Here is a 10,889-nt window from a genome sequence, read left to right as displayed (position 1 = left end):
ATTTTAACTCACTCACTCACTCTTTTAAATATCATAATAGATTGGGTGTTTAGATACACATTGTATTGCTTAAAGGCCTGAACTACTGCGTGATAAAGATTAAAGCAAAACGCTGACACGTTGATAGTGTGTATTGGCTTTCAGAAGTTATTCACATACAAACGCCAAGGTCTTTTGGGAATATTTGTACGAATCCTCATCAAGTATTGCTATCACATTTAATATAATAAAGAGTTCTTTGTCTGAAGTAAGGTATAACGGATGAAAATGATTCCTAAGAGTGCACAAATAACAATGGAAAGGTTGGAGAACATAAATGAAATGTCAGATCAACGTATGATGGAGGACAAAAATCGGTCATGGTACAGTCTCCAATATCGTCTTCAGACACTCATAGACTTTCGTGTATTAACACTTTATTCACTGAAAGCCCAGTGTGTTACCTGATTAAAGTATTTAAATTGTGTGGACGTTCGTGGTTTAATATTTCATTGTCCCATGCAAAGCTTTGCCCCTTTTCCTTAAATATCAGGGCCGGGTCCAGCTTTTTGAGAAAGGGGTGGTGGGTGGTGGTGCACACTATTGAGAAAGGAGGGGTGCACACTTCATTTTCACGAGAGTTCCAATGGTCATTTAATTAACTTTCAGGACAAAGGGGGGGGGGGGCGCACCCCCCCTTCGTGATCCGCCTATGAATATGTGGTGGTTGTCAAATAGTACCGTATGTTCTTTGCTGTTTCTGTCATGTCTTCTAAAGACCGTTTTACTTCATGCCTCGTTAAAGCCAGGGGTACAGTGACAAAGAGTAGTGTTTGAGGTGAAAAATAAATGTCAAGGGCTCATAGTGCTAGCCGAATGTCCTATCTCCTTCGCCAATGTTTTCCCATTCTCCCATATGGCTGAATCAGCAAGAAAGTCATTTTCCGTTGTCACATGACTCCCTAGATGTCCCTTTTTGGATTAGGTGTCCTTTTTCATTAGTGTCCCGTGTAGAAGATTGCAATGTGTCTTCCAAGGCTTTGCTACTTGTCTCTTCAAGTCCGAAGGTAGCAACACCAGCGAGGGAAACCAGGATTCCCAAAGCTATGAATGGCAGCATGAGGTCACTATTTATGCTCTGAAAAATTCAAAGGATGAATATGAGGAGCAAAGCTCAAAGAATATACATGTACAAATTTTGATTTGCCGTAATACGATGGTATTATTATGTAGCCTCTATATCAACGACAATGGTTCTCTCCAGAAGGAAGTGAGACATTTTGAGATTCAGCAAAGCATCTTTTATCTGATGTCATTAATACTAAGCATGCATAAATGTTATTACTTGATAATAGAAAAAACACAAGCATATGCATATTTAAATTATTTGCCATTTGCATAGACGTTACTTGAATACTGGAATCAGAAACATTAGAAGTCAGACATATATAAATATACATATATATACATATAAATATGCATATATATACATACATATATATAGAGAGAGAGAGACAGAGCTAGATAGATAGAGGCGGGGGGATTTGCCATTTGCGTAGAAATTACTGGCATACTGGAATCAGAAACATCAGAAGTCAGACATATAGTGCTAGTATATATACACACACACACACACACACACACACACACACACATTACAATATATATATATTCTCTAGCAAATGGCAAATCTTCCATGTCAGAGAGGCGGGGGTTGCCATTTGCATAGAAATTACTGGAATCAGAAACATTGGAAGTCAGACATATATGATAATTAAATATATATATATATATATATATATATATATATATATATATATATATATATGCTGAATGTCCGAATGACGCGTCTACTGATCCTGTTTTGACCTTGATGCTTGTTAATGGAAAAGAATATGCATGTAGATACAAGAGTAATAATTTGACCTGCAGATTTTCTACCGAAATAACCTCGGTACTCCTGACCCACCTGATCAACCGCAGGTTTTAATCAATAATCTAAGTGACCTGTATTTAGATACTCACGAGAGACAGAATTTGACCTGCAAGTATAGCACCTATTCTTCCACCCGAATTCTGAGCACCAAAGGCCAGGTTTCTTGATAAACAAAGATGAAATAAATAACTGTTACTCATATACATCAGATAGATGCACACAAATCGATTAACGTAACTGGCATTTAAACGTCATTACCTCTGTTTCGTGAATTAATTTATTGATAACAGATTTCTTTATTGTTTGTAACCTGTCAAGGTGAATGAGTGAGTGTGTTTTAACGCCGCTATGAACATTATTTCAAAAATACCATGACATGTCAGAAAACTTCATTACATGGTTAACACATTTCTGTTGCGTACATATCTCACTTTAACATGGATAAGTGGAGACGGGTCCTCTAAATATGTGTACGAATCATTCAAATAATACCCATGAAGATCTGATCTTCAGTAACCCATGCTTAAGGGTCTAACGGAATCGGGTGGTTAGGCTCGCTGACGTGGTTGACATATATCATCGTTTCCCGATTGCGTACATCGATGCTCATGCTGTTGATCACTGTATTGTCTGGTCCAGACTCGATTTTTTGCAGAACTCCGCCACATAGCTGGAAGAGTGGCGTCAAACAGCAACCAGCCAACCATTCAAAAAAAGCATTGGGTGCCTGTTACTTTCGTGTAGGACACATTGTTTACCTGATGACTGTCGGGAACTGTTCAGCGCCCAAAGTCAAGGCAACCAACCATCCAATGGAGATTGTAAATTTGGCAGTTAATGCGCATGCGTTGATGTAATTTCCTTTCTCCTCCTCGGGCGCTAAAGAGAAATGCATATGCATAAATATGTATAGGTAATTATGCATGGAGAAAATAACTTCTAAGATACAGATTGCTTTGATATTGCGCATCACTCTCTTGAAGAATACAGAATGGGGAACAGTCATTAGTCTTGTACTACTACATCTACTACTACAACTACTACTACCTAATCGTGTAGATGCAGCCAGTCCAAAGCAAAGAATAGCAGTTATGAAAAAACACGTTGCGATCCCAATCCGCCTTCGAAATCTGTAACAAAGAAATGAGTAAGAACGGTAACCATGAATGCCACTGTCAGAACACATAAACTACATTGTCGTGCACGTCCCCGTACATCCTTGTGCATTAACTGAACTAACACCATTGATAACTGCTTATGGTTTAACGCCACACTCACCAGTATTCCAGCTTTTTTACGTCGCTTTGTAAATAGTTGAATCTGGACAACTGAATCCGATGATTAATGTCATGAGCAATGATCTATGCAATTGGAATATGATGACATGAGCGTGATCACTTGATCCATGTAGTCGCCCAAGACATGACCTATTAAGACCAAAACTAACCCAAATCTCAATGGTTAATGAGTGAGTGAGTTTAGTTTTACGCCGCACTCAGCAATATTCCAGCTATATGGCGGCGGTCTGTAAATAACCGAGTCTGGACCAGACAATCCAGTGATCAACAGCACGAGCATCGATCTGCGCAATTGGGAACCGATGACATGAGTCAACCAAGTCAGCGAAACTGACCACCCGATCCCGTTAGTCGCCTCTTACGACAAGCATAGTCGCCTTTTATGGCAAGCACATGGGTTGCTGAAGACCTATGCTACCCCGGATCTTCACGGGTTCAACGGTTAATGAAGGTGATTTACAATGTTTATGATTTTTAAACTTATTTCTCTGGTCATATATTTTTACCAATATTATAAGGACATGGCAGCCATATCTCGTCCATTTCAAACTGCTCGGTTGATTGTACTTCTAATATTTGAAGAGTTATCGATAATATCTTATTGTCTCCTGGTAAAAGACTGGCACACTCACACCGACATGAGTAGGACACAAGGTGCTACTGGGAATTCAGTGAGCGTCATCAGTAGCAGGTTGAGGTAGAAGTCCCCTGAGAGATCCTTCAAGCCAAAGACAACAACATAGTATAATCCCGAGCAAGTGAGCCTGTGAAGAAACATAATTTTATGTGACCATAAAATGTCAATGACTTAAAATGACGTGTGTTGTTTTTTTAGCATAATTCCATTAAAACAGACGCGGACGTGGCATTGGTATCATCGAGAAGCCAGGGTTCCTGAAGTTCAAGAATAATGGTAAAAATAATTCAACAAGTGATTGGCCTTTACGAGCTACTTGCTTTCAGTACGGGGCATAGCCCATGTGCATAATTTGCCAGATGGCTTGGTTCAATATTTGAAATCTTTCTGTAGTACTACTCTGTTGCACTATTTAAATCACATATACAGTTCAATAGGTGTTAGTATTATCCATAGTGTTGACATACATGCATACATGGTGTAAAGGTGTATGTTTTTAATCATTTACAACAAAGAACACACAGAGATCTTCTCTGAAGGACAATCAGGACTATGGACCATGGGTTAATAGAACGTTGCGTTTCGAATACAGCAGGTCTCTCTTACCATAAGAAACAAGTAATTATTGTTTTCTTTCCTAAATCCTTTGTCTTAAACAGATCCAGATAAGTGTAGGACTTCGCTTTGTCCCCCTCCGCCTTCTCCTCTTGTGCAATCAGCTCCAAGATGGACGTGTCCGGCATTGGCTTCTTGTTGAGTTCCGCAATCTTTTGGATGACTATTTTCGCATCGTCCAGACGTCCTTTTACAACCAGCCAGCGGACAGATTCTGGCATCAAGCTAAAAACAGAACAGATGCTGAATCATATAATTCGAGATCGGATCCATAACGACGACGTATATTCTTATTACCAGATTGATTACAGAAAACAATGACAATCAGAATCCCCGTTTGGCACTTTAAGTTTAATTCGAGATTTTTAGATTAAACCATTAATTATGGAACGTTTACAGTCATCCAGCGAAAATATTCTGGCTAAGATTAAGCATTTGCTCTATTAAAAATTACTGGTGGCATAACCTCTGCTGGTGTATGTTAGGCATGAGTGATAATTACAAGTATCAAAAGACACCCTGTTAAGTATTTTGAGATGACCAAAATTGAAACATAATAATGTGGTCATCTTGGCACATATCTATTAAATAATATTCTGAATATAAAACGCACAGAGGTTAATGGTTGTTGTTTTTAATTAATATTACTTACAAACACGTAAATAGGTATGGAAATGTCAGAGCTGCCGTTGCTAGATGCAGCCATCTCCAGTTGTGGAGACATTTTGCAAGAAGCCACAATATTACCATCGCCAACTGCCAGTCCGGGATTGCCACAATAAAACCCCGCCACTTCGCTGTAACAAATTCCATCTGATAGAGGTATAGAGTTCCCAAGACAAGACCACATGCCATGCCAAGAAATGCTCTCAAAGCTGTAAACATGGTCCAAGAAACGGAAAATGCTGATACCACATTGCCAAGAAAGAGCAAAATTAATCCACTGTAGAAAACGATCTTCCGGCCATATTTGTCTGCACAGTGCCCAGCGATGATGCATCCGATCAGCACACCGATCATCTGAATGGATATTATTGCGTTGCTGACCCAACTCAGGTCGCAGACCAAATTCCACTGAAATCAGGAAAAGGTCGTCTCGTTAATCTGTGGATGTCAGATAGGCCACACAGCCTCGTTTATGTGCTGATGGAGGACGCATAACCAATCGCAATAAAAACTCAAATATTATGTGCGGATAAGTATCCATTTTGTTCACATGTATTTCCCTTTGAATTTCGCAAACATGTATTTAGGTACTGATGTGTTTATGGGCAGATGTTTCTTCACATATGGTTGATTCAGTTCAAAACTAACGTAGTATAAATGTTCCCATACAAATGGAAAGCTATACCAGGTGGTTTCAAAACTTCATATTGAAATGCAATCAATTAAAGACGTCTGGAAGTTGTACTTGATCTGTAGCATAATTTTAGAGTTATTGATAAAATCCGAATCATACTACGGACTGAAGTAAGTTGGTTACATGTCAAAATTTCATGGTATACATTTTACGGCTCTTCCCGTAAAAGGAAAAAAAGCTCTACCCGTTTGGAGTTGAATCCAGTTGTTGAAAGATGTGGTCGATTAAAGATTACAGACTCAACTTCATCAAACGTCTTCCAAACTTTACGTCTTATGGCCTAAGCTTTAGGTAAAGTGACATTCCTTGGTGGCAAGCTTAATTTAATCTGCTTTCTTTTAATATCCTTCATCTTTCTCGCAACAAACAGAGATAAATGCTACGACCGCAGACATCACTTGATTTTGCAATCATCACAGGTTTTTTTCACAAGAACTTTGAAGATTTAATTCACTGAGCTGATTCCGCTATTCAATCAATATTTCCAGTACCGAAAAGTACGGATATCGTACGTTAAAAACGTAATTTCGCATATCATAATTACCTCTGAGACGGCCGTAACCATGGCATGGCTGAACTTCCGGTCGCATGTTCCTTCCCAAGAGCAGTTCCGATAGCTTCCGCTCATATGACTCCTGTTCCATTGGCTGAGATTCATGTCATCCGATGTACACCACCAATCAGGTTCAACTCCAGCAAATGTCATCAGAAGCATAGTGGGAACAATTACTATCTTTGAGGAGGCGAGGGTCATAGTCAGAATGATTTGATAAACACCAAAGCCCCCGAGGCCTTCGATAAGGCCTTCCAAATTCATTATGTTAGATAAATACAGTCCTTGAAAATCCTCTTAATGGTGATAGATCAACACAGGGAAGAACGCTGCTTTGACAAACTACACACGGTTATTGTTGAGATCTGAAACAAAAACCCATTTACAAGACCTCTCAATAAATGTATATTTTTCACGAACCTTGTGGAATTAGTGTTGTTTTATTTACCGTCATTATCACTTGAATGTTAACCGTGAAGTGTAAAGTAAGTATTCGATAATGATCTGACCCGTAAAGATCCGAGTAAGAATTGGTCTTCAGCAACCCATGCTTGTTGTAAGTGGCGACACACGGGTGCTCATGCTCTACTTTACGATAGATGTTTTCAGCAACTAAATATTAAACCTTACAATGTCAAAGTATCCAGTCAAAGGCAAGAAGAAGACAGCCGTGTCGTCAATGCATACATGCACCTGTTGATAATTTAAATAATCTCAAATATCTGTGGAAACAGCAAGCACCATCCATTATTAGTCCATTAACCATCCGAATACATTATGAGACACGATGAATCAAACGCTGGGACAAACATCTCGTGTCCTTACGTATTTCAAAGTTTCAACAAGAAGTATTGAAATGTTACCTGTTACGACCTGGAAAGAACGCTACAGCCAAATACATCTTGTTGTTTTTAATCCGCACAAATTAAATGGAAATGTTTGTTAATCAGTATATATCCGTGTCAGAATATATGAACATTATATAGTTGACGACATACCTTTGGTAAAATAGTTCTGGAGGAGACGTATGTACACAGTAGCTCTAAAGTTACCGGAGGCTTCGCTCTAAAGCCAGCACCAAGGACAGCACTTAGTCAGGACAGATATATCACGGGGTGCTAACTATTCATAAGCTGAAATTGACTCACCGGCTGTTGCTTGTGTGATTAGTATGAATGTCGGCCGCAATTATATTTCAGAATAAATTTCAGTCACTGAAAATGTGTTACGGGTTAAAGGCTATATCATCGTCAATTTACGATATGGTCTGTTAAGTTCTGCCTGCATAATCGGGGCAGACCGGGATTAAAACCCATAATAACACGTTTGGGTTGTGCCCAAGGATCGCGGCTCTGCAAAACAAATATCGTTTCCTGAGACGACATTGCCATCTGTGCCAAAAAAGAGTGTTGAATAAATGTATGTATCTAGTTTAAAGGCACAATGTCACACATTTTCGACAATATTTTGGCCTATATTGCATATACTGGGGCATATGCACTCACGTTAGCTTCCTATTGATGCAATAAAAGATTTATTCTCCCTTACGACTTACCTAAAATCGATAATTGAAGCTTCGAGGCGAACAGCTTCCAAACAGAGAACACTTGCCACGTATGCAATGTAACAACTGCTCCGTGCATCGAAAACTCTTTGCCGAACTGGTCTTTATCACAAGTTGTGCTTAGGATATTCGAAAAGAGCGCTCCAAGGGACATACCTCTATGGGGTTCGCTTGAAATAATGTTTGGCTCGAGAATCGATTTAATGCAACGATGCATTAATCCATTCGAACTTTTTAATTTAAGATTGTTATCTACATAAGTAATTTATGGTAGCTTCCCGGAGGGCTGACAGTTAGTATTATTGAGAGAAATGCATTATTTATTTTTAGAGAAGTGTGCTGTGATTTAGTGCCTTTAAGTCGGTTACGTGTAATATCGTTCCGTGTTTCAAATGTACTTTTTCAAATTTATAAGGACGGTTGCCCATTCCTCATCAGAAATGGGCGTTATTCAAAATCTAATTACATATCTGGTGTCAAAATCCATAAAACTCCGCAGATGAATTTGTCTTTAGGATAAACGTTTTGGGTGTTTAAAATGCAGAGGTGATATGAATACTGTATATAGTTTTCACTTCTTACTTGTGTTATAGTGTATTTTATTTTGAACTTTATAAAGTGAGAACTAGTGTATTATATTTTGAACTTTACAAAGTGAGAACATAAATAAGCGGGAACCTGGAAAACATATTGCTTGTCAAATTCCAAGATTGTAAGAAGACATATCTTGTACTTGTAAATGTCAACAACTGAATTAATGTATCAAATACACACTGCTGTATCATTAATATTATATAATATGGAGCGATCACAGCTGCATGTATGCTCCCCAATACAACACTCACACATGCGTTATTCATGTTCATAGACACCTGAAGAGTAACGCAAGAGAAGCTGTGGGCGCGGTGCCCACGTAACAAATACTGTTCCGAAAAGATATAATTACAAATATGAAATCCAATCGCAACTCAAAGCCATTGTGGATATTGCTAAGTAAATTATCTATTAATGCCAACTGATGTAATACGTCTGAATTTTAAATATCAGATCATATGCGATGGCTCCCGATGACAAACTCTAATCAACGGCTTAAGCTTTTTACCCCTGCGATATGTATAATGTATATCATCTCCTGGAAGATGGATGCCACGTCACGATGGACTTACGTTGACAACCTTATTGAAGTTTGCGAGGTGATTAAACCCTTTTGGTTAACGCCTGTCAATGTTGGCGTTACAGGTTGTCGGTATATGTAAATTCCGTTAACAATCTTAATGTTAGATAAAAGTATCACTACCAGATTGTTATTGCCATTTTGGAAAAAGTTGTACAAAGGTTTTCACCACTGTATAAGTCCATAAAGAGCTCACTGGATTTGTTGAAGAACAAATAATGATTCTGGGTTTTTTTATACAATCGGTAAAAACTGTGGCAGGGGGCGTTATGAAGTTTTATGTCTGCATCACGACCGTCCTGTCGGGTGCCTTGAAAGCACATACGACGATTTGAATCTCGGAAACAAATAGGGAATCAGGAGGGAATCTTAACAGAAACTCTGTAGTTCTACAAAGTCTACAAACACTGCCACTTAGCAGTACACCCTAGTATTGGCGGGATTAAAATAATTCCCAAAATGAAATTAATTATCTTAAATTATATTAGTGTGTGTGTGTGTGTGAGAGAGAGAGAGAGAGAGAGAGAGAGAGAGAGAGAGAGAGAGAGAGAGAGAGAGAGAGAGAGAGAGAGAGAGAGAGAGAGAGAGAGAGAGAGAGAGAGAGAGAGAGAGAGAGTATGTGTGTGTGTGCGTACACCTAATGTACATGAGAGAAGTAGCCCTGAGGGTCATTACAAACACAAAATGATTTCCAGTAAATAAGTTTCATGTATTTGTATTCTTCGCTAAAGTTTCTGCCTAGGAATAAATCATTTGTTGTCCATATTGAATGCTGGAAAATACGATATCAATATATTGTCATCTGATTAATGAATGATATGGAACACACTGAATTTTATGAAGGTTTGTTTGTTATTCAACGCCCCACTCAATAGTATTCCAGCTATATGGCGACTGTCTGAAGAAAAATGAGTAAATCCACTGATCAACAGCATGAGCATCAATCTACGCAATTGCGATACAATGACATTTGTCAACCCCGACAGCGTGCCTCTTACGACAAGTATGGGCTGTTGAAAATCAATTCTAACCCGGATCTTCAAGAGTTAAGTTAAGGAACTTGGAACAACCGCCAGCTGTATTGTGCCTGAAGTGGAACTATGTTAAAAGTATCGCTCACCTGATGACTGTAGGGAACTATTCTTCAGCGCAATCTGCCATCTACACAAATTGTTAAGTTGGCAGTTAATGCGCATGCGTTAATGCAGTTTCTTTTCTCACCAGCTGGTGCTAATCATAAACAGATTAACACAAATATATCAAAATGGCATATTCCTTTTAACACAGACGTGTTTGTCCGATTCCGATAGATTGTTGTTGGCGATGGTGATATTTGAGGGAAGTCCTGCTCATTTTAATTTATTTCGATTGGAATATCCTCAAGTCATCTGTTTTTCGTGTTCATTTCTCGCGGTTATGAGCGAGATATTACGTCACCAGACAAGTTATTTTTAGCAGGAGGTCGACTGCTTCAGCTCTGACTAACAAAATGCTTCGTGTGAAATTTAGTAAGGTACATGATTGCAAACACATGTAAATGTTACGTTTTAGAACAGAGTTTACTAATGCATAAATTTTCATGTAATCAAAATGCTATATCTAAAATATCGTCAGCTCCACCTTTTCAGTATAGCGTCGTCTGCTTGTTTATGGTATGACGTATCATTATCACATGACATATCACGTGGCGTTGCCGTCGTAAAAAAATATATGGAAACTGGATAGGGTCATCTCTTATTACGATTTTCTAAAATACTCATTTAATTTTCGAAA

General features: G+C 38.6%; 1 protein-coding gene across 1 annotated transcript; it reads right to left on the bottom strand.

Moving 5' to 3' along the window:
- Positions 1–916: 916 nt before the first annotated feature.
- Positions 917–6,540, bottom strand: LOC124287155 (organic cation transporter protein-like). Its single transcript, XM_046723638.1, has 5 exons — positions 6,370–6,540; positions 5,349–5,539; positions 4,457–4,690; positions 3,848–3,977; positions 917–1,117 (listed from the first exon to the last, which is right to left on the bottom strand). The coding sequence occupies exons 1-5, from the start codon at positions 6,538–6,540 to the stop codon at positions 917–919; spliced, it is 927 nt and encodes a 308-aa protein (XP_046579594.1).
- Between the last annotated feature and the right edge of the window lie 4,349 nt (positions 6,541–10,889).

This window comes from Haliotis rubra, unplaced genomic scaffold (genome assembly GCF_003918875.1).
Source record: "Haliotis rubra isolate DU_JTF1 unplaced genomic scaffold, ASM391887v1 Scf4, whole genome shotgun sequence".
Taxonomy (NCBI): Eukaryota; Metazoa; Mollusca; class Gastropoda; order Lepetellida; family Haliotidae; genus Haliotis; species Haliotis rubra.
Note: the sequence above shows the minus strand (reverse complement) of the source record. Positions and strands in the feature narration are given on the sequence as shown.

What these genes read in the sequence shown, in the direction of transcription:
- LOC124287155 (XM_046723638.1), bottom strand. Translation starts at nt 6,540, where the DNA reads ATGCTTCTGATGACATTTGCTGGAGTTGAACCTGATTGGTGGTGTACA. An exon ending in TTTTCCGTTTCTTGGACCAT is followed by an intron (nt 4,691 to 5,348) that starts GTTTACAGCTTT and finishes TTCTGTTTTTAG; the next exon opens with CTTGATGCCAGAATCTGTCC. An exon ending in CTTGTGTCCTACTCATGTCG is followed by an intron (nt 1,118 to 3,847) that starts GTGTGAGTGTGC and finishes TGAATTTTTCAG; the next exon opens with AGCATAAATAGTGACCTCAT.